General features: G+C 48.3%; 1 protein-coding gene and 1 pseudogene across 1 annotated transcript in view; one reads left to right on the forward strand and one right to left on the reverse strand.

The window, feature by feature from the left end:
- Positions 1-973: 973 nt before the first annotated feature.
- LOC149334513 (uncharacterized) lies at positions 974-2,473 on the forward strand (annotated as a pseudogene).
- A 21,354-nt stretch (positions 2,474-23,827) lies between these two features.
- Positions 23,828-24,296, reverse strand: part of LOC149334514 (thiopurine S-methyltransferase-like) — a 69,666-nt gene continuing 69,197 nt past the window's right edge. The window contains exon 9 of the mRNA XM_089556257.1: positions 23,828-24,016. Coding sequence (XP_089412383.1) covers positions 23,916-24,016 — 101 coding nt within the window. The 3' untranslated portion in view covers positions 23,828-23,915. The remainder of the gene's footprint in view (positions 24,017-24,296) is intronic.

A 24,296-nucleotide genomic window follows, 5' to 3' on the forward strand; every position in this document is an offset into this window, starting at 1 on the left:
GGCACGGTAAATCCAGCATGTGCAACAGAGCAATACTCATTGCCAATCATTGAGGATATGTTTGCCCAATCTCATGATGGGGACTATTTCAGCACTCTGGATTTACGGGATGCATACAGTCAAGAGGCTTTAGACGATAACGCGAAGAAAGTCTGCGTCATTAATACGCCAAAAGGGCTATTTTGCTATAATAGGCTTCCTTTCGGGATAGCCTCTGCACCCGCAATATTCCAAAGAAAAATGGATGAGGTTTTGGCTGGCCTTCCAGGAGCGCAGGCTTATCTTGACGATGTGCTCATTTCCGAGGGAGCGAGTGACAGCGATTAGAGGCTCAAAAACGTCTTAGAGCGCTTCCGAGAGTGCGGTGTAAAGCTAAGGATCGATAAGTGCAAGTTGCGTAGCCCAGCGGTAACTTATCTTGGTTATCGCATCGATCGTGATGGGCTTCATCCGACAGAGAAATACCTTGACGCTATCATGCAGGCGCCGAGCCCCTGTAATGTCAGCGAGCTGCGTGCGTTCTTGGGTATGGTTACGTTTTACGCGAGGTTTCTGCCGAACATGTCAACCACACTTGGTCCATTGTATCAGCTGCTTGAAAACAAATGCACGTTGGCAATGGAAACAGCCTCAAGAGCTCGCGTTTGAACGTGCCAAGGAAAGCCTTAAAACATCCAAGGTTCTCGTTCATTTCGACCCTTCGAAGGAACTTAAGCTTGAATGTGATGCATCTCCGTACGGTGTGGGAGCTGTCTTGTTTCACACGACTGGTAACGTTCACAGGCCAATCAGGTTCCGCTCGCGAACATTGACGCAGGCGGAGCGCAAATATTCACAGCTCGAGCGAGAGGCACTGGCTCTGGTACTCGGCGTCACGAAATTCCGTGACTACCTGCTAGGTTGGGAATTTGCCTTGGTGACTGACCATCAGCCACTGCTCGGCCTGCTGAGATCAGACAAGCAAACGCCCACAATGGCCGCCGCACGGATACAACGGTGGGCGCTTCACCTGGGGGCCTACCGTAATCGGCTACAGTACGCACCAAAGCGAAGATGCTGAATGCAGACGCCCTGAGCCGACTTCCGCAGCGGTCTCCGGAATCTGGCGACGACGGTGAGCAGCCCGAATATGTGCTGTCGCTGAACCAGCTGAACAATGGCGCCGTAACAACGCGTGAGCTGAAGGCATTAACGTCTTCTGACCCTGTCCTGGTCGAGGTCAAACGGTAAATACTACATGGGTAGCCCAGGAACGCAAACGGAATGACCCGGGTTGTGCTGCCGTTTTTTGACCGTAAACTAGAACTATCCGTAGCACATGAACTGGTGTACTGGGGTAATAGGGTCATAATACCGACTGAAGCTAGGGAGCGAGTGCTGCATATCCTACACGAAACGCACCAGGGTTCACCGGCAATGAAATCCGTCGCACGTTCTCTGTTCTGGTGGGCAGGCCTCGACAGAAACATTGAAGAGGTGTCTGCTCAGTGCCAGCACTATGTGCAAAATCTGCCGATGCAAGCCGCGGCCCCCGTCGTTAACTGGCCTGAAACAGGCGAAAGGTGGTCCCGTATTCACATTGACTACGCGGGTCCGATCTGCGGAAAAAATGATACTCGTAGTAGTCGACGCACATACCAAGTGGCTCGAAGCACTGCCTTTGGCGCATGCTTCAACGCAGACTAGAGTTAACGGTCTGCGTGACATTTTCAGCAGGTTGGGAATACATCGCACAGTCGTTTCTGACAACGGTACCCAGTTTACCAGTGAAGACTTCGCGTCGTTCATGGCAAACAACAACATCCATACCTCCATACCATCCCCAGTCTAATGGTGCGGCGGAAAGGGCCGTGCGAACGGTAAAACATGTCCTTCGAAAATGAGTAAAGGGAACTTGGAAGAGAACCTAGCACGGTTGCTTTTTAACTACCGGAGGACTCCGCAAATGTCGGGTAAATCCCCAGCAGAGCTGCTTCTGGGCTATCAAACACGCTCACGCTTGGACACATGTTTTCCTCCAGCTCTTCCGGGACCAAAAGAGAGCAACGAGGACTGGCTGCCACTACCTGGAAGTGAGGTATATGCCCGCAATTACGGTGCGGGGAGCAAGTGGACACCCGGCCATGTGAAGGCGACGTCTGGATCGAGAATGGTGACAGTGGAAACATCGGACGGAGTCGTCCAGCGGCACGTAGACCAGGTCCGCCCACGGCAAGAAGCACCAGGGGTTACCCCGGCAGTACCTACAACCACCACACATCCCAGTGAGCCAGGCGAAGCAACACAACTACAGCATCCAAAAACTGTGAGGTCGGATGAAGACACCAATGCGCGGCGCATCCCAAATGGCAACGATTCTCCACATTTTCCAGCACCAGATATTCCGGTGGCGCCGTTGAATACGGGTGTCGCCCAGCAAGCTCTAAGACGCTCGACGAGAGAACGCAAGCCAGTGCAACGCTTTCATTTATGAGGAGGAAGGAATGTGGCATCTTCACCTGTGTTTCCGATGTGCGCGCACCTTTTATCGCCTTATCTGGCGACCCTTCATAGCTTCGAGCTATCGCTATGTACACGTGCCCCAAAAGTAATACGGAGCACGCGAGCGGTGGCCGAAATGGAAAAAAACTGCATGGCAGCGCGCTCTATCAGCAGATGCACGGCAAAGAGCGAAGAGGCGTCGGCACATCCGGCTGACCCATCTCGATAACTTGATGCTCGCGTTATCGCCGCCGCGAGCGAAGTTGCGCTGCTGCCATCAGTGCTCGCTAGGGGCCCTTTCAATACATCATGCAAGGGTTTGTTGTTTGTCCGCGCCGTGTAGAAAGTGGCGTTCGGCTAACTGCATTTTTTGCTTTTTTCAGGAATGCCACCATTTTCAGCCCGCGAGACCGCCGTGGTTCGCTCTTCGCTTCGCGGCGAGTTTGTGACAATGAAAACAAAGCACATTTCACTGCATTTGCAAAAACGTTGCTCGAGTGCTTATACTCCTCACCGCACAAACTCGCCGCCATGTGTAGCTCAAACTTCGGCTTTTCCGCAGACGAAGATAATGCAGTTCCTGACGAAGCATAAAGCGCACGGTGCCGGTGGCCAATATTACTGCACGGCCCGGACGAGCAACAAACCACGAGGTATTGAAAGCACCCCTGGCGGGCAGGGATGGTAGCAGCGCAGCTTCGCTCGCTGAGGCGATAATGCGAGCATCAAGTTATTGAGATGGGTCAGCCGGATGTGCCGACGTCCCTTCGCTCTTTGCCGCGCATCTGCTGATAGAGCGCGCTGGCATGCAGTTTTTTTCCATTTCGGCCACAGCTCGCGTGCTCCGTATTACTTTTGGGGCACCTGTACACGTGCTCCTTCCTATCTTCCGGCCACTCGGCTACTTATAAATACGTCCTACACTTTTGAATAAACATTCATATTTCTGGTTCTACTGGCTGTGCGGCTGCTTCCCTGGTTCGGCGTTCTGCGGGCACGCTATGGATATGCAACACTGGACGTGGTTTTCTTTGAATGTGGCGTCGGTGTATCGGAGGTGGCGTCTTCATGAGGCGTGGTCGTTTGAGGATCGTCGGCGTTTCGCTCGTGAGCTATCTCACCTCTACAGGTTGCTTTTAGTTTTCCCTACATGGGCTAGGGGACCTTCCTCGAAAAGCCGCGGCGTAGCAGTGGCCCGGTGTTGCACAGCGTGTGGTTTAGAAGAACTTCTATTTGGGCTAGACTGTTCGTTTTACTCAGATATTAAAGTAAGATTTTCAGAGAATAAAGTCAGATGAAATGTGCGCTTGTCCTACGTCGTTCTTGATATGTGTGTGCGTTTTCTCGCCGCTACTGTTCTGCTTTCTCGAGCACAACGTGCGGTGGACGGCGACAGGAAGTGGGTCGGACGGCTTGACGACACGTACTCCCCTGCGCTGAAATAGTCGCCGATTTCCTGTGGTCGCTGGCCGCGGAGCGGTCATGGGGCATCGATGGCTAATCCGCGCAGCCTGTTACGTCTGTACGGGCAGTGGCGAAGTGTGCACCCGGTGTAGCAACAATGCAAGCACAGTGGCAGTTGTCACGAGTCCTCCACTTGTTGCATTTCATATAGCCGTTGCGTCGCTCGTAAACTGGGCGTGCGGGAGCTAGGAGGCGTCGTTCTTGTAGAGCTGGTTCCGATCGAAGAAGGCTTGAGCGTTCGTTTCACAGTACATCTTCCTGGGCTAGTTGGTGGAGCATTGTCTAACAAACGGTAAAAACAGTGGTAAATTTAACACAAACTACAGAGAAGGATGGAAAGGACGGGCACTTGGGGGAGTTTCCCAAGGCCAAATTACATGTGGGGATGTAAAGTAAATAAGTTGCGCAGAAAAGAAAATTGGGGCAATTAGTCGAGAATCGAACTCATGACCCTTAGGTTCTCATCAAGACATGCAACCCCAATGCCACTGAAGGATTTTTTTTCTTTCATAATGCCACTGAAGAAACGAAGGAATGTTCGCTGGATTTGGTTACGGCGACCGGTGTCTGTTTTGATGTGTGTCACTTGGTTTAGTGAGCCTACATGTGTACTCTGGAGGGCGCGTATGATCAGTTTTAAGTGATAAGAAAGAAAGCAGCAAAAATGGCTGGCGGTCTAGCAGTGCTCAGTACAAACTATTGTGAGTTGTGCGCAAATTGCGCGCAAGCACAGCCCGATTATCAGAACTCGGGAGCTGTCGCGAATAGATTCGTAAAACAAAAATAATTGACAACAAAAATAAAAGTACGAAGCCCAATAATGTATACATACAACTAAAAAGAACCAAACCACAAAGTTGACTCTACGCATGAAGCAAAAGGCACGCGCTTGCCCATAAGTTAGCGTGTTCAGCGCCGTACTCAAATCAAATCAAATTTATTTTCAACATTGATACAATGGTGATGTCTTCCGTGACAAAAAGCTGTGAGGACAGCTTGACTAGGTCAGGGAACCATTTTGGCAGCAGCGACTTCATATACACTTCAATAATTCAAATACAAATGAAATGTGCAACATAATACATACAGTGTCCTACTTCCTGAGTACCATAGTTAAAATGCAACTGAATATTGTAATGGAATACACGGACTTCATTCGTCAACTTAACTACACCACAAAAGAACAATGTGCACTACAATAAAACTACGCAACAAACGAATAAAATTAGTACCATAAAGCGTTTTACACGTGAGATCCCGATGAGAAGGCAAACACACACACTCACTCTCTATGCCCAATTTCACAGTTACCACTCAAAATCACAACGCAGTCTTAGAAAATTGCCCAGAAACAAACATGCTGCGCAATGCGGTGCGCGTTAGGGCAATGGAACCAGAAAATTGTGTTTTAATCTTGTTTAATAGAAATGGTACGTTGTACGTTAATGTTTCCCGAAGATAATTAGTGCGTGGCCGCGGTACAAACCATTCCTCAGACGACCTGGTTCGATATGTGCGAGTTTGCAAAGTAAGAGTACACAGCTCCTTCAGGAACTCCTGGTAAGATACACTTGAGAAGTACAGCAGGTATAGTAGACGGTAATCGTAAATCTTTTCAACTTAAAACAGTGCGCAGGGACAGGACACAGTCAAGAAACACACAGACACAGTACTGACTGACAACTGAGGAATTTACTGCTTTGCTTGCAATAAATACAGAAAGTATCGTCTAAAATACAAAGAAAGCCTTGAAATCGTCATTTTGTCACTTCTGTCGTCATTGCTTGTCCAGATAACCCATTTCTTTTTTCGTCAACGTTAGTGATGGTGTGCTTACGCAGGTGGAACGATTCTTCTGAATGATGAACGCTTCGTATATCTCTCGCATGAGCTTTCGGGGGTATCTTCTCAGAATCTTGCAGCGTCGAAAGTGTGGAATGCATTCGCAGTCCGACACGTGTCCCGCTAGCTTGCTGCCATATCCTTTTTCGATGTTGCCGACGTGTTCCATGAGACGTATGTTGACGCAGCGTCCTGACTGCCCAACATATGACGCCCCGCATGACAAGGGGATCTTATAAACTACATCACTGTCGCATTCGGTGAATTTGTCTTTGTGCTTTGTTTTACAACGTGCTGTTTTTTCAGCGCCTTGGTTGACCATTTTGCACAACTTGGATAATTTGCTGGGCGCATTGAAAACTAAGTCCACTCCAGCTCGCGCCACCACTTTCTTTAGTGCGTGGCTGACACCGTGGACATATGGCATGACGGCTACCTTCCGCTCTACTTTTTGAGGCTTCTCGGGGTTCGGTCGCCGGAACTCTTTCAGTAACTTGAAGCCAAGGCTACAGATGAGGTCGTCCGGGAAACCAGCTTCACGTAACCGTGTCAGCTGTGTCTGGACGCTTTGCTGCTGACGGTGAATGCAGGATCTATTCACGGCACTCCTCAATGCGCCTGTGGCCACAGCTCTTTTTACCAGTTTCGAGTGCGCCGATGAATATGGTAGCAGGCCTTTTTTTGACCGCGGTGCATAACACCAGCACAGATGGGCTTCTTCGACGAATAGTCGTAGATCAAGGAACTGAAGCTGATTCTCCGTCGGTAATTCTTTGGTCAGTTCAAGGTCAGCAAGACCTTCACAGAAGATCTTGAAGATGCCGTCGACAACGTCCTTGTGCTGCTCCTGGTTTGGAAGCTTGTGGATAACAAGGAAGTCGTCCACAAACCGGAATGTCCTCACGACAGTGGTATTAGCCAGAGTTTCTTGTAGTTGACGGTCTCGGCGAGCTAGCAGAAGGTCACTGAGAATTGGTGCAACGCACGAACCAATGCATACGCCTTGCCGTTGGATGTATAGGTCATCATTATGCTTTACAAATGTCGAACGTAGATAGAAGGCCAGCAACTCAAGGAATCTATCCGCATTGATTCCGCATTCATTCTGGAACCTTCCAGTTCCCATGGCATCGATTCCTTCTCTCACTGTCTCAAACAAGGCAGTATGTGGCAGAGTGTAATAAAGATCTTTGATGTCTATTGAGAAGACACTCACTTTTTCCTGGCAGCCGTTCATGAGAAATGCGGAAACTTCTTCTGCCTTCTTGACAAGGAAAGGGTCTTCGACGGCGAGGAAGGAGAGCGATTCTTGCAGGTATCGTCCCAAGGGTTGCTGCCACGTTCCTCTTTCAGACACAATTACTCTGAAAGGGCAGTCATCTTTGTGGGTTTTTGCCGTGAAGAAGGCATTCAGGCATAAGCCCTCACTGTTCTTCACAGCTAGTCCTAGTTTTGTCAAGTTGTTGGCTTCACACAGTTTTAGGGCTTCGTTCCTTACTTTTTGGGGTTTAATCTTGTTCAGTTTGCGGAAGTTCTTTGCGATGGCCTGGCTTGCCTTCTCGCCAAAGGAAGCTGACGACATGACGACAAATCCATCCTCGTCGTCAGCTTCCTTTGGCGAGAAGGCAAGCCAGGCCATCGCAAAGAACTTCCGCAAACTGAACAAGATTAAACCCCAAAAAGTAAGGAACGAAGCCCTAAAACTGTGTGAAGCCAACAACTTGACAAAACTAGGACTAGCTGTGAAGAACAGTGAGGGCTTATGCCTGAATGCCTTCTTCACGGCAAAAACCCACAAAGATGACTGCCCTTTCAGAGTAATTGTGTCTGAAAGAGGAACGTGGCAGCAACCCTTGGGACGATACCTGCAAGAATCGCTCTCCTTCCTCGCCGTCGAAGACCCTTTCCTTGTCAAGAAGGCAGAAGAAGTTTCCGCATTTCTCATGAACGGCTGCCAGGAAAAAGTGAGTGTCTTCTCAATAGACATCAAAGATCTTTATTACACTCTGCCACATACTGCCTTGTTTGAGACAGTGAGAGAAGGAATCGATGCCATGGGAACTGTAAGGTTCCAGAATGAATGCGGAATCAATGCGGATAGATTCCTTGAGTTGCTGGCCTTCTATCTACGTTCGACATTTGTAAAGCATAATGATGACCTATACATCCAACGGCAAGGCGTATGCATTGGTTCGTGCGTTGCACCAATTCTCAGTGACCTTCTGCTAGCTCGCCGAGACCGTCAACTACAAGAAACTCTGGCTAATACCACTGTCGTGAGGACATTCCGGTTTGTGGACGACTTCCTTGTTATCCACAAGCTTCCAAACCAGGAGCAGCACAAGGACGTTGTCGACGGCATCTTCAAGATCTTCTGTGAAGGTCTTGCTGACCTTGAACTGACCAAAGAATTACCGACGGAGAATCAGCTTCAGTTCCTTGATCTACGACTATTCGTCGAAGAAGCCCATCTGTGCTGGTGTTATGCACCGCGGTCAAAAAAAGGCCTGCTACCATATTCATCGGCGCACTCGAAACTGGTAAAAAGAGCTGTGGCCACAGGCGCATTGAGGAGTGCCGTGAATAGATCCTGCATTCACCGTCAGCAGCAAAGCGTCCAGACACAGCTGACACGGTTACGTGAAGCTGGTTTCCCGGACGACCTCATCTGTAGCCTTGGCTTCAAGTTACTGAAAGAGTTCCGGCGACCGAACCCCGAGAAGCCTCAAAAAGTAGAGCGGAAGGTAGCCGTCATGCCATATGTCCACGGTGTCAGCCACGCACTAAAGAAAGTGGTGGCGCGAGCTGGAGTGGACTTAGTTTTCAATGCGCCCAGCAAATTATCCAAGTTGTGCAAAATGGTCAACCAAGGCGCTGAAAAAACAGCACGTTGTAAAACAAAGCACAAAGACAAATTCACCGAATGCGACAGTGATGTAGTTTATAAGATCCCCTTGTCATGCGGGGCGTCATATGTTGGGCAGTCAGGACGCTGCGTCAACATACGTCTCATGGAACACGTCGGCAACATCGAAAAAGGATATGGCAGCAAGCTAGCGGGACACGTGTCGGACTGCGAATGCATTCCACACTTTCGACGCTGCAAGATTCTGAGAAGATACCCCCGAAAGCTCATGCGAGAGATATACGAAGCGTTCATCATTCAGAAGAATCGTTCCACCTGCGTAAGCACACCATCACTAACGTTGACGAAAAAAGAAATGGGTTATCTGGACAAGCAATGACGACAGAAGTGACAAAATGACGATTTCAAGGCTTTCTTTGTATTTTAGACGATACTTTCTGTATTTATTGCAAGCAAAGCAGTAAATTCCTCAGTTGTCAGTCAGTGCTGTGTCTGTGTGTTTCTTGACTGTGTCCTGTCCCTGCGCACTGTTTTAAGTTGAAAAATGAACCAACTGGCCCCGCTACTTCCCATGATGAATCGTAAATCTGTTGTATACTGACCAACTTGAACTGAGTAAAGAGGTCATGAGTGTGGTGAAAGTATGAAACATTAGCAATGTCACGAACAGCTTTCTTTTCGAGCCTATGTTGTATAGTTATGTTCTTTTTAGTAGTCGTGGCCCAAATTAACGTGCAGTAGTTAATGTGGGACCGAAAGACGGAGTGAAAAACTTGAAGTTTAATGTTAGCTGGAAAAATACCTCGAGATCGACGTATTAAGCCAACAGCGCAAGAGAATTTTTTTACCAGTTGCTGTATATGCGCATCCCATGTCATATGGTGCGATAGTACCACTCCTAAAACCTTGTGCTCTTTTACTATATCGATTGTAGAGCTGCCCAAACGGAGCCCGCCAATCAAACTTACTGTTTGTTTTTTGAAGCAAACAGAATGGCTTCTGATTTTTTAGGATTCATTCTTAAACAGTTTTTGCTCGACCAATCAAGCAAATTGCAGAGAGTTTCTTTAGCGGTATGCAGTAGGTGAGAACTATTATCTGATAAAGCGAGAGCCACTCACACGGGAGGCGCCATAGCAGCGCAAACTATATTGCCCGAACTGGAAATAAATCCGTATTACGCTATTCCACTCAAAATCAACTTATTGGTCAAGAGTTTAAAAACCATTCTGCCTTAATCTGGTGAATGGAACCCCCCCCCCTCCCCCCCAATTTGCTCCTCGACTACTTACTTGCTTTACACTGAGCATATGCATTTCTTCCAATTCTATGAGGGAAAAAGCACATATCGTTCACATTGCTCAACTTTCTTGTTGATAAGCTGCCAAGTTCTTCATAAATTTAGTTGTACGTTTATCTGAACAGATAAAACAACCACATGTTGAATTTTAGACAAGAAAGAAAGCATGACAAAAAATAAGCATAAGAAACATTCTGTGACATGGCTAGTGTATGCCTAGAAGGATTCTCGATAAAATAACATGTAAAACAGGATTACGCTCAAACACGTGCAATGCTACGCATGGAAGCATTCTGCTGCCGAAATGGGGAAAATGACGGTCAGGCGCGTTTTTATCATCACTTACAAAATTTAAACACGAAGGTACGCAACGTGTGAGCTACGCAAGGATGGCGCTGGAGCTCACACTTTCTGCATGGAACATCGGCCAGTTTTTCAAGCTTCATCGGAGGGCACTGAACCCAGGACTGCGCCTTCGTCTTCCTCATAAAATGTCGCGTCGCGAAGCAAAATTCGCTTTGCCGTCTATGGCTCGGTGTCGCATTTACAAAGAAATGCACGTTCCGGTTTGGGATGACTCACAGCCCTGCTCATGAAAGATGTGGTTGCGAAGAGACAATTGAAAATCTCCTGTTTGAGTGGACTCCATTCGCGGCCTTAAGGCACACGCTACGTTGTGCCGTGGGCAGCCTAGATCCCCGACCTTTAACATAGGAAAAGATAAAACCGTGGGCACAACAATCGACTGACCGTAAGGCCTACAAGGCACTTTTTGCTTTTGAGAACAGGGTGGCTTGAGTGACCAAGCTCCTTTCGCTTCTCTCTCTCTTCTCTTTTTCTCTTCTCTCTTTCTCATCTCTTTTCTCTTTTCCGCTTGTCAATCGCGTCCATCCTCCTCCCCAGTACAAGGTAGCCTACCAGAACACTGTTTTGGTTTACTGGCCTACCCTTTTGCTATTTATCTCTCTTTTTGTTTGAGTAGCAGGAGCAGGGTCTCAACGGCGGTCACTCCACTCCATGTACCAGCTACACGCCTTCCCGGCGCTGCACCCCTCGAAACTCTCTTGTGCCGCCTCTGTTTCCTTTAGCTGGCCATAATAGACGACACGGCGTAAACGCGCCACAACTGGCTCCAAGATTCCAATAAGTCTGGTTTCCTGTGCAGAAGAAACCGCGAAAGACTAGAAACAAGATAACGCTTGACTACTCTCGGTAAACGCCTGCAAGCTTAGTGGGCTTTGTAAAATGCGCCTATTATATAAACAAAAAAGGGACATCACTCAATACAGCGTAATAGGCAGCAAAACAAATGACCTCTCCCATATTCTTGATAACCTGTGAGGGAGGGCGTAACTTTCAAAATTAATTTAATCTCTGGGTACACGGATTCCCTTTAAGCGGCTGTGTGTAACGCAAACACATGGGATTTGGGTGGACTCGTGCGTTTCAGCCTCGGCAATATTTCGGTCATGCACGACATCCTAAGCGTAAATATCGCTGCAAAATGACAAGACCAGGCGTGCACGAGTGCTGGGAGGTGCCAGGCAGCCACCAGTAAAGTATTGCACACAGTGGGATGATAATGCGTTAGCATTTACTGTGTTAAAATCCAGTTGCCTGCTTCTCCATATCGAAATTCTCAGAAACTGGGTAACCATGCGGGCTAGTTCCTATTCCCCGAACATAATGAAAAGAGCATTAAAAACGAGAACACAAGAACAAGAAATACACCGGAAAGCGCTGGACTAAAACAGAAGTTGTACTGAAAGATTGACTTCCGGGGTGAGCAAAAAAAACACATCAGTATCAGGCACTCAAAACACAACTTGGAACCTAACCTAAAACGTGCTCAACCTTCAGGCAGCTAATGCAATGACAGAATTATTATGTGAATTCTGCACGCGCCACAGTTTGTTAGCATTAACACGTTTTGGCGGGCTAGTTGGTTAAGCATCTTGAATAAACAGCGCGAACGAAGACGAGCACAAAAGACAAGAAAACGGACGACACAGCGCTGACTAACAACTGAGGGTTTATTGCTGATCATACAAGTATAAATACATAGATGTCGGCAGAAAGGGAAAGGTATACAAAGTGCAAAAAAAGTGTTAGTAGCTGAAATTCTTCGCAAGTGGCCGAGATGGCGCATTGACATACGTATCACTTTCTTGCAAGACGATGTGAAACGCTCCCACATGTATCTTTCGGCATTCCTTTCCCTCTTCTGATATGAAAATCTCTCATAAACCGAGATGCAGATTTACAATGTCAACAGTGACATGGAAGGCAATTAAGATCACACACGTTTTTATACTAAATGTTTTGTTTTCATGCCTGGTCATTCACGCATCTGCCGCTCTGGTCTATATACACCCTGCCAGAGAAGAACATGTTGTACACGACTTGTCTGGCAGATCAACTAATTTTTTGGCATGGTTGACCATGCAGGTGTTTGGCACTTGCCTTATTTTTTCTTCACAGTTCTAGAGCACGGACCAGAGAGTTTACTTTGTGCTTAAAATACCACAGTCAAGCCTTGCCCTAATCAAGCCTCTTCGTGTTTTGTGAGATGCCATGCAAATAGAGCACGCATTTGGCTTTCTTCCTTTCCATCCAAAATTTTTCCATACCCCTCGAGTTCTCTTTTCTTAGGTAAATAAAAGAGCCACTGCGCATAAAAAGACACGGACAAGAAGGTAACACAAAAAGCGCAGACTCGCGACTAACATTATTTGTAAAACGACACTCCCTTTAAAGCTTCAAACACATGCGGAAACCAAAACCCTGTCTTCATTCTGATAAAGTTTAATAGAAGGCGTCAATTATACAATCTTTACTCTTCTGTTTGATGCAAAACGCCTCAGCCAACTCACGCGCCACCTGGTCACGGCCCCTCCTCAAAACTTTGCCATCTGCCAGCAAAGGCAGGTGTGGCTTATTGCGCGTAGCATCCGGGCACGCGTCACAGTGCAGGGGCAAATTCGACCCTGTTGCTGATTTCATCGAAAGCTGGTGTTCCCTTAAGCGATCATTCAAACATCAGCCTGTCTGGGCGATCTATACCCTGCCACAGGTGAGGGGAATCTGGTATACGACACCCGTCTGGCAACTGACGAAACGAGTGGCATGACGCTTCACGCAGTCCGCCTTCCTCTTCACACCGGACATGACCTGAGGGCACAATGAGGCCAACTTGCACGGAGCGGTAAACACTACCGGCACACCGTAGCGTTTTGCCACATTCTTCAGGTCGTGGGAAATCCTGTGAACTAACGGTAGAACCGCTGGCCTCATTTCCTTAGAACGGCCACTATCCCGGCACGTCCTATCTTTCAGTTTGCGCAGAAGCTTTTCTGCTACTGCAACAATGATCGAAGCAGGAAAACCAGCCTTCTTCATCCTGTTTTCCTTATTATTGAGGCTCTCGTGCACCAGGTGAGCGCACGACTTCGACAAGGCGCCCTGCAAGCAATACGTTCCGATGGCCCGTTTAACAGTCTTGGAATGTGCTCACCTGAACGGCAACAGGTATTTCTGAGCCCGTGGTAGGTACATCCAGCAAACATGATCTTGTGTTAAAGTCAGGTTAATATCTAAAAACTGTAGCTTGTCATGTTCCGTTAACTCGTGAATAAAGGTTAGACCCTTCCCATGTCGTCTGAAAATCGATAAAACATCTTCCACAGTTAGAGTGTGCGCCGGGCCAGGTCGATCTTTAAGAAACACTAAATAGTCATCAACATACCTAAATATCTTCAGAGTTGTCTCATCGTAAAAATAGCGCTCCATATCACGGTCAATGCTGCACAAGAAGATGTCAGCCAGTACAGGGGCCACACAGGAACCAATACAAATTCCTTTGCGCTGAACAAGGACCTGATCGTTAAAAGATACAAAGGTAGAACCAAGATAAAACTCAAGTGAAGACAAAATTGTTCAGCGTTATACCGCAGCCATTCTGAAAAGCTATCACACCCCTATCTTCAATACAAGACCTGACGGCGCAAAACAGGGCATCGTGGGGTATGGTAAAGAACAGCTTTTCGACTTGAATTGAAAAGGCGTAGCCTATCGGTGGAGCATCCTGTAGGTAGGCGACTATATCACCCGAGTTCCTAGTCAAGAACGGGTCTCCCACTACCATCAATTTCAGACACTTTTGAAAAAACACACTTATTTTACGCTGCCAAGTAGTTTTCTCACTTACTATGCACCTAAAGGGCGTGTCAACCTTATGCGTTTTTACAGTAAAAAACAGTTCTAAGCTCTCGCGCTTGGAGTTAATAACTGCTCTCGACGGTTTATCTAAAGCAAGGTCCTTGCACAGCACAGAAGCTTGGGTCTTTACCTTGGAAGTTTTCACCTTCTTCCGAACAAACTTCTCGACTGCTTGAGCAGCTTTTTCACCAAACATCCCCGAAGGCAGGAAGACGAAGCCTCCCTCCTTATCAGCTTGTAGAAGGGCCAAGCCGGTGCCTTTGAAGAAAGAGACAACTTCTTTCACTGATCCCTTGAGGCTCGAAGTGCTTCCACTCCCTGACCTCCGAGGCTTAGCAGCAGTCCGTAGAAGGATGTCAACACCATCGAGTAGACATTGCTCCTGGTCCTCATTAGACGCCTTGCGCGCCACCTGGCGGTTGAATGAAAGCAGTTCGTGCGCAGGCACACTTGGCTCAATGCTGAACTTGGGTCCTTTTTTCTGCACCTCAGCGATTCTACTCGGTAACTCGGTATCGGCCAGTACTGACACGGAACCACCGTTATCTTTGAATCTTGGCCTATCTTTGGGAAGGCGTAGTAGGAGACATCTCCACCAGAAATCCACTGCCTGGGCTGTATGACTCCGTAAGGCCCGTAGCCTTACTTCTCCAACCCATTCGGGGTCTGTCCAGAAAGCGAGCAGACGCAACCAGTCGTAGAGAAGTCTGATGTGACGCCAAAGTGCAGGGCTTAGAATTTTGCAGACGCGTCTAACATGTCCCGCTGACGGCACTGCGTACGCGAACAGAACGATGAATTCCGAAGGCACCAGAGCTCTCTTCAGACAGAAGCCTAAAAACCTTGCGCGGCAGGTCGGAGCTACAATAGCGCTAAGCACAGTTGAAACATGACAGTTTGAAGGATAAACACAAAAGAAAGGGCCCACAGCAGAAGACACATAGTTTAAGAGCGTACGTTGTTGGGCTAGTCGGTCAATAATGGTAAATAAAAGGGGCTACTGCGTACAAAAAGACACGGACAAGAAGGTAACACAACAAGCGCAGACTCGCGACTAACTTTATTTGAAAAACGACACTCCTTTTATAGCTTCAAACTGTCACATCACCCACATGCGCCTTCGGGGATTTTTGCTGAAAAAGCTGCTCAAGCAGTGGAGAAGAACTTTGTTCGGAAGAAGGTGAAACCTTCTAAGGTAAAGACCCAAGCTTCTGTGCTGTGCAAGTACCTTGCTTTAGATAAACTGTCGAGAGCAGTTATTAACTCCAAGCGCGAGAGCTTAGAACTGTTTTTTACTGTAAAAACGCATAAGGTTGACACGCCCTTTAGGTGCATAGTAAGTGAGAAAACTACTTGGCAGCGTAAAATAAGTGTGTTTTTTCAAAAGTGTCTGAAATTGATGGTAGTGGAAGACCCGTTCTTGACTAGGAACTCGGGTGATATAGTCGCCTACCTACAGGATGCTCCGCCTATACGCTACGCATTTTCAATTGGCGTCTAAAGCCTGTTCTTTTCCATACCCCACGATGCCCTGTTTTGCGCCGTCGGGTGTTGTATTGAAGATAGGGGTATAATAGCTTTTCAGAATGCCTGCGGTATAACGCTGAACAATTTTATGTCTTTACTTCAGTTTTATCTTGGTTCTATCTTAATATCCTTTAACGATGTCACAAAATTCGGCGCAATTTTGGAAACAAAGGAACAAAAATTACCTGTCGCTTAGCTTGGCTAAGCCCCGGTAATTGCGAAAGCAATATCCGTAGCTACGCGATGGTTCAGCTGGTAGTGTAGCTGGTGGTGGTGTTTGTGGTTAGACTTGTGGTGATGCATCGGTTATCTAATCCAATCCAATCCAATCCAAACAAATCAGATCCAATCCAATCCAATCCAATCAAATCAAATCAAATCCGCTAGGCGCGCCGCGCGCGGCGGGCGCAGGAGTTCGGCAGCAGCCACCACGCAGGCCTCGCCTCGCGACGGCACAAGTTGGAGCCCTGCTGCTGATGATGATGATATCAACTTTATTTTCCGCCAGATAAGGAATCCCCCTACTCCCCGTCCCCGGCACGCAGGCCTTGGTGACGGGGGCCGGGACCTCCGCGATTAGAAGCAGGCGAAGAAGTCTTGATTTCTCGCGGCTTCTTCCGCCAGGGGGATGGATTGTTGCTGTGAAGCAGGGGCCTCGCACCACAGCAGGGCTTCCCAGGTGTCTCTACAATTTATGTCTTCGTTAGCCCCTGGGAAGCTAGCGCATTCCCAGATTATGTGGTCGAGGGTCCGTCTTGCCCCACAGTGCTTGCACTTATCGTTTTCTTTATCTCTATGAACATGATAGGCCCAGACCTGGTTTACGAAGTTCCCAGCTTAGAGGCGTCGCCATGCGATTGCCTTCCTATTGTTTAGACTTTTATCCGGTGGTGGCACCAGTATCCTCTATAACCTAAAATTTTCAACAATTTCTGTATAATTTTGCAGACGCTCGTCCATGTTCTGGCAGTCGGGCGGCTCCACAACTACCCGGAAGTAGAGAGCCCGGGCTAACTCGTGGGCCGCGTAGTTGCCAGGAATGAACGCGTGTGCGGGAGTCCAAATTAGGCTAACTTTTCTGTTTAGCTGTCTACTGTTCAGAATGCTTGCCGCTTCCGGCGAGATCCTACCCTTTCAAAAATTATAGATGGCCGTTTTGCTATCGTTAATTATAAAATTGGCTTTCGTTCCAACGCAAGCGAGCGCTATCGCAACTTCTTCAGCTGTTTCCGCGTTGCGGCTTCTAATGGTGGCTGCCGATACGGGGGCACCGCGGCCGCCGACCACCGAGGCGACCGCCGCACCCGACTTGCCACTTGCTGCGTCCACGTACGCAACGGACTTGCTGTCCATCGGATCGAAGCGTCTGGTAAGTGATTCTGCCCTCTTCTCCCTCCTTTCAGTGTTGAATATGGGATGCATGTTACGAGGGAGTGGGGAATGATTAGATTTTCTCGGCAGTCCTGCGGAATGCTCGATTTGACTCGTAGTCCCCTATCTGTTTGCAGGCCTACCATTTCAAGGAAGGCTCTGCCTGTGGTTGTTCGTCTTAATCTTTCGAGCTGTGAAATTCTGACAGCCTCCGCTATTTCGTCCCAGGTAATGTGCACTCCCATAGAGAGCAGCTTCTCTGTGGAGGTGCTAATCGGTAATCCAAGGCCCTCTTTATGCACCATCGAATGAGCGAGTCTTGTTTCTTCTTCTCCGCAGCGCTAATGTTTAAGAAAGGTGTGGCATAACTCACAGGGCTTATTACGTATGCTTGAGTTAGTTTAAGCAAGCTTCTTTCCTTCAGGCCTCGTCCTTTCAGCGCGACCCTTCTAAATATGCCAAGGGCTTGCGTGGCAAATCCCTGGAGCCTTTTGAGTGTCACATCATTATATCCTTTATCCTGAATAAATAGCCGTAAGATTCTGATTTGATCTACCTTTGGAACTGGTTTCCCCTCTACTTTAATGTCAAATTTTGCAGTTACGCTTGCATCGGAGTGACTTCGGGTCATAGACGAATAATTCTGATTTTTGCGGAGAGCATGAGAGAACCCTACTAGCCGCATAGTCGACGACAGTGTCCGCCGCAGCCTGCAGGCGCTCCTCGATACTCGCATCGCTCCCCTGGTTAATCCAGAGGTTGATGTCATCCGCATACATACTGAAATTTAGCCCCTCTATGCTCCGCAGAGCTTGGGCGATGGCCCTCATTGCCACGTTGAAGAGGAACGGGGAGAGAACCGAGCCCTGCGGCGTGCCCCTGCTCCCTAACTTCAGTGTGAGAAACTCGACGTCTTGGAACTTCATGCAGGCAGTTTTGCATGACAGAAAGTCCTTGATGTAATCGTATGTTCGCGCGCCTACCCCAATTTCATGACGACCTCGGAGGATTGCTTCGTGTTTGAGATTATCAAAAGCCTTTGTCAAGTCTAGGCCGAGAATTACTTTGGCGTCTCTAGAACGCGAATCGATTATGTCATGTTTCAGTCGGAACATAACGTCCTGCGTGCACAAGCCCGGTCGGAAGCCGACCATCTCGTGCGGCCACAGATCGTTTTGCTCCATAAAGCGCGTCAGTCTGGTCTGGAATACGCGCTCCATCAGTTTCCCCATGCATGAGGTTAAGGAATAGGTCTTAAATTTTCCAGTTTAGGGGGTTTACCCGGCTTTGGGATTAGAATTACATTTGACGACTTCCACTGTCGAGGCAGGTGGCCTTTAGTCCAAATTTCTTGCATGTACTCCGTGAGAGCGCTGATGGAGTCGTCGTCTAGGTTTCTTAAAATTTTGTTAGTTATCCCGTCAGGGCCCGGGGCCGATTTCGTTTTTAGTCCCAATATTTCTGCCCTGACCTCCGCCTCCGTGATGGCTGTATCGAGCTCCTCGTTGGGAGCGCAGTCGTATTCTGCGAGGGTGGTACTATGGGTATCACCAATGTACATGTTGGTTAGTTTGTGCATAAATTCCGCATCTGTTCCCTCAAATGTGTGCCTAGCTTTTGATAATGTAATTCCAGATTGGCTTATTGAATTGGTCGGATCTAACAGGTGTCTCAGCAGACCCCACGTTTTGGAAAGGCTCATGCTCCCTTCCATCTCGTCACATCTGCTACACCAGTTTTGTTCGCATAATTTGATCGCATATTTTCAATTTCCTTGTTATGTCTATAGACCCTCCTTCTAAGATTACGGTTCCATTTTTGCTTCTTTAGTCTGCGCTCCATGCCATGTTTTGCTTCCCACACGTGAAGCAGTTTGCTATCAACTATCTCTGGGGGCATCGTCCCCTTCAAGCGTCTTTGTTGCCTCTCTAACCTGACGCATGAGGGTCTCTGTCCATTCCTCTATGTTAGTGATCTTCCCAGTGGCAGCTTTCTCTCGCTTCTTCCTAAATATTTCCCATTCCGTGACTCGTGGTTGACGCGCACGACGCGTCTTAACTCCTTTTTTAAGGATTGAGGCCAGAATGAAATGATCGCTGCCGAAATTTTTCTCTGAATTATGCCAGTTTAGATCTGTTATATTTTTCGAGAAGGTGAGGTAAGGGGAGGTGTCTGCACACACGCTGTTGCCCACTCTAGATGGACTACTAGGGTCCGTGTGTAGGGTGAGCCCCAGCTCATGCGCGTCCTCCCATAGCTGCCTGCCTTTGGGATCTTGTTTAGCGCAACCCCATTCCGGGTGCGTGGCATTAAATTCACCGACTATTAGCAAAGAGTTAGTCCCAGCTGCCTTAATCGCTTTGCGAAAGAGGGCCTTGAATCTCATCTTTTTCTGCTGTGGGGTACTGTACAGACCTCGCGCCCCTCGCACATCGATGCGAGGTGCGCGCACATCGGAAACACAGGTGAAGATGCCACACCCAGTAAGCGAACTACCTTCAAAACAATGCTGGCACCCAGATAAGTTTCAACGACACGCTCCGCCCACGATTCACATACCCGATGAAGCCGTGAGACGACGCCGAGGACGACGTGCAATGCTAGAGCCAGGACATCTTACTTAGAATGATTATCTAAAGTCGGGAAGTTACCGCTCTGATCGACACAGGAGCAGGTTATTCGGTGATGAATAGAACATCCATTGTGGAGGTAAAGAAAGTCGTAAGCACTTTGGGTGACTCACATCTACCCACACAGGATGTTGCCTCGTTACTCACCAGAGAGCGAAAGACTAATGAATACAGGGGAGCTCTCCCCGGTTGTTAGCGTGAGTGACTGGAAGGAACACACCTATCCCGCAACCTTCGTTGTGCTGCAGCAATGTTCCCGGAAATTATCTTGGGCATAGAATTCCTAAATCAACATCAGGCGATCATCGAACTTCTATCCAAGCTCATGACGCTTTCGACGGACGCAGCCATCCTTTCGATGAAACCCATAGAGCAGAATGGTGCCCTGAGTGTCCTGGATTACGCATGTGAGCGTCCCACCCATCAGTGTCACGGGCACTGTAGGTGCCACGGAGGACAAGAACTTGGAAGCTGTCATCGAGGGGAACACTGAGTTGCATGAGTTGAGGAATGGGCATCGCAAGGGGCACAGCAGATTTTCGTAATGGCCAACCTGAAGTACTGCTGACGCACTTCAGTGAAGAATGCCGGCACATTAACAAAGGAACAACGATTGCTTTCTTCAAGGAATGATTCGAAATTTCCATCGGCTTCATCCTCTCCGATCGAGCCGCACAATATTTATCTAAAGAAGATCACAAGGACCTCTTCGACATAAATTCCGCCCTGCCTTGCAACAAACAACACCAAATCCGCAATCTGCTTCGGAACTACAGAGAGTGCTTCTCGTCATCGCCGAACGTCAGACAAACGCCGATTGCTAAGCATCGCATACTAACCGACCAGCACTCTCGACCTCTCCAGTGTGTCGCCGCGAAAACATGACATACACGACCAAGTGGATGATATGCTTCGCGACGACGTCATCCAGCCATCAAAGAACCGCTTTGCAGCACCGGTTGTTCTAGTTTGGAACAAAGACTGCACCCTTCGATTCAGCTTCGATCAGAGCCGCTTGAAAACCATAACGATGAAGGATTTATACCTCCTCTCCCTCATCGACCACAGTATAGCGGCTCTCTAACGTCAAGTATTTCTCATCGATGTGCCTCTAGAGCGGCTACTGCAAATTGAGGTCGATGAAAGAGATCGCGAAAACATCGCATTCATCACTCTTTTTCGAGTTCAAGGTGATTCCATTTGGTATCTGATACGCACCAGCGATGTTTCAGCGAGTAAAGGATACAGCGGTGTAAGGCCTAAAGTGAAAAATGTATCTGTCATATACTAGACGACGTCGGTTTGAAGAGCACATAAAAAAGCTTCAAACAGTGCCAGAGGTCATCAAGTCGTCCGGTCTAACATTAAAGACAGAGAAGTGACACTTTGCCCGTGAACAGCTGCTGTTTCTAGGCCACATCCTTATCAAGGAGAGAGTACGCCCAGGGCCGCAGAAAACGTGCTATCGTACTGTTTCTACCACCGACCGATATGACAGCTCTGGATTCCACGGACTGTGTGCGTATTACCGACAATTTTTCATGAACTTAACGCGCATCGCTGACCCTCGGATCCAGCTAACAAAGGGAGACGTGCCATTTAAATGGAAAGTGCCGCAAGATACGCTTTTATGGAACCTGAGCGTCTTTTATAGTCCCCACCAATTTACGTGCACTTTGATGAAAACACAGACTGAAATTCATAGCGGCGCAAGCAACGTGGGCCTAGCGCCGTTCTCTTTGAGAAAAGCGACGGACAAGAGAAATGAATCGCATACGCTAGCCGTTCCCTCTTTAAGGCTGGGCCGCCGCGGTGGCTCAGCGGATATGGTGCTCGGCTGCTGACCCGAAAGACGCGGGTTCGATCCCGGCCGAGGAGGCTAGAATTTCTTTGGAGGAGAAATTCTAGAGGCCCGTGTACTGTGCGATGTCAGTGCACGTTAAAGAACCCCAGGTGGTCGAAATTTCCGGAGCCCTCCACTACGGCGTCTCTCATAGCCTTAGTCGCTTTGGGACGTTAAACCCCATAAACCAAACCAATCTTTAAGGCTGAGGCTAGCCATTCGACAATTGAGCAAGTGTGCCTTGCCATCACCTGGGCTACGTCGAAATTCCGCCCATACGTCTACGGACGACCATTGAAGGTGGTAAGCGATCACCACGCACTGTGCTGGTTTGCCATTTCGAAGGACCCCTCCGACCGCCTCCCTCGATGGAGCCAGTGCCTCCAGCAGCAAGCACTCTGACACCGACTGCCTGTCACAAGCCCCTGTAGATGCGCCGCCGCAGGACGGCGATGAGGATGCCTTCCTGGCACCTATCACCTCTAGCTCTTTCTCACAGCAGCAACACTCGGATGCCGACGTAAAACGCCTCGTCGAGTGATTGGAAGGCAAGGTTACTTCACCACCCGCCTAGTTTAAGCGAGTATTGTGTTAGTTCCGTCTAAAGAATGCAGTCCACGTGAAAAACTTCGCAGCGAACTTAACAGCCCACCTTCTTATATTACCTGCAAGTCTCCGCGAAGAAGTTCTACAGGCTTCACACGACGAGCGGACAGCTCGACATCTGGGGTTTTTTTTCGCACCCTGCGGTGCACTGAAGACAAGTTTTACTGGCCTCGACTCTCTGCGGATGTCGAACAATATGTGAAAACCCGCCGAGATTGTCAGCGTCGTATGACCCCTCCCACTTTATCAGCAGAATTTCTGAACCCTAATGAACACCGGTCAAGCCCTTACAGCAGATCGGCATGGACTTGCTTGGCCCTTTTCCGAAGTCGACGACTGGAAAAAAGTCGATCATCATGGCGACCGAGTGCCTGACCCGGCTGCGCCGAGCGAAAAGCCGTATCGAAGTAGCCAGATATTTTGTTGAGTGCTTTCTTCCGCAACAAGGCGCTCCCATGTGCTTATGACGGACAGAGGAACTGCGTTTATGGCGAACATGACGCAAACCATCCTGCGGTACAGCCACACAAGCCATCGGAGGACAGCTACTTACCATCCGCAGAACAACGGACTGATGGAGCGCCTGAACAAAACCGTCGCTTACAGGCTTGCCATGCATGTGAGTGCCGAGCACTAGACATGGGACGTCATCTTGCCTCAAATCGTCGTCGCTTACAACACCACATTCAGGAGACCACTCAGACGAGGCCCATTTGGCTCGTCCATCGCAGGGTGGACACGACCACGCTACGCGGCATGCTGCTCAACATTATCGAAGAAGATAATGTAGACGTCGCGGCTTACCCTCAGCGTGCAGCAGAAGCCTGAAGACTTGCACGACTACGGGCTGAATGTAGACAACGGACCGACGTCAGACGCTACAACCTACGAAGATGCAACGTGGAATACAAGCCAGGAGACTGAGTGTGGTTTTCGACGCTCATTCGCGGCCGCAAACAGAGTGAAAAATTTGTGCACCGCTAATTCGGCGCATACAAGGTTCTTCGTCGGCTAGGTGAACTGGATTATGATGTCCCTGAGGGTATTGCTGCATCCCTATGACGGTGCGTACGACCAAAAATTGTCCATGGCTTTCGTCTAAAGCCCTATTATGTGCGCTAAGGAAGATTGTGTTTCCACTAAAGGTTTTTATTGTGCACGTTCAGTTTTATTTGTTTCTCTTCATCTTATTTTTTCGAGATTATGGCGCCAACACGCGGCTTTATCCCTTTGTTCTGTGATGCAAGACGCGACTAGATTTATGCCGGTTGATCGCATCCAGGCGGAGCCGATTCTACGCTGTTCCAGAATGTTCTAGTAACTTTCCAAGCTTTATCTCGAAAGTTCGCTATCAGCTTTAACTTCAGCACAACCAAGAGCTGTGGGCATTCTGTTCGACAACTGCCGAGCAGGCTTGACGCTACGCCGCCGGCGAGTCCTTTATTCCTTTGCGGGTGCAAGTCAGCCCGAATAATGAGTTTCGTTTGAAGGCCCTTTCGCTGCCTTCCTGCTTGTTGTACTGCAGTCACCAAGGTTTCAAATGACAATGATGATGTCTGTCTGTATGGAGAAACCATGGTGCTGTTGAAAACTCAGTGAGGCATAATGCCCTCACGAAATGAAAACCACAGGAATTGAGGAACAAAAGGGATATACCATATATCTCGCAATACAATGTGCAAGCTTAACATAAGAAATATTATTGAACAAGACGTTCAGCAGGAAGGCCAGTCTGCCTGAAAGCTGAGGAGTGATGACACCATGTGATTATCCTCGCATATACCAGGTGACCTCGTGGAGACTTGGGATGTCCGTAACGGTTATGTCATTCACCAATTCCGATACTTTTTTTAGTGTGGCGATGTCACCTGCAACGTAAATGATTTTAGATCAGTAAAGCCTGATACTAAATTTTGTTCTGATAAGCAATATTGAAAATTCAGTTGAGAAACACCGTCCTTCCGGATTAAGTTATAGCTACGAAAACCAAAAAGATTCATGACTCAACGAATTGAGCCGCAGCTGGGATGCTGCCAATTAAACAGCAAAGTTCGATTTTCCTTGACGTTAAATGTAACGAGGTGGAACCCCTTCACATCTGAGAACAGCATAGATTGCGTCTTGAAACGATGAGGTTAACTTATGCTT

Source organism: Amblyomma mixtum, chromosome 8 (genome assembly GCF_055824585.1).
Source record: "Amblyomma mixtum isolate Tamu chromosome 8, ASM5582458v1, whole genome shotgun sequence".
NCBI classification, from domain to species: domain Eukaryota; kingdom Metazoa; phylum Arthropoda; class Arachnida; order Ixodida; family Ixodidae; genus Amblyomma; species Amblyomma mixtum.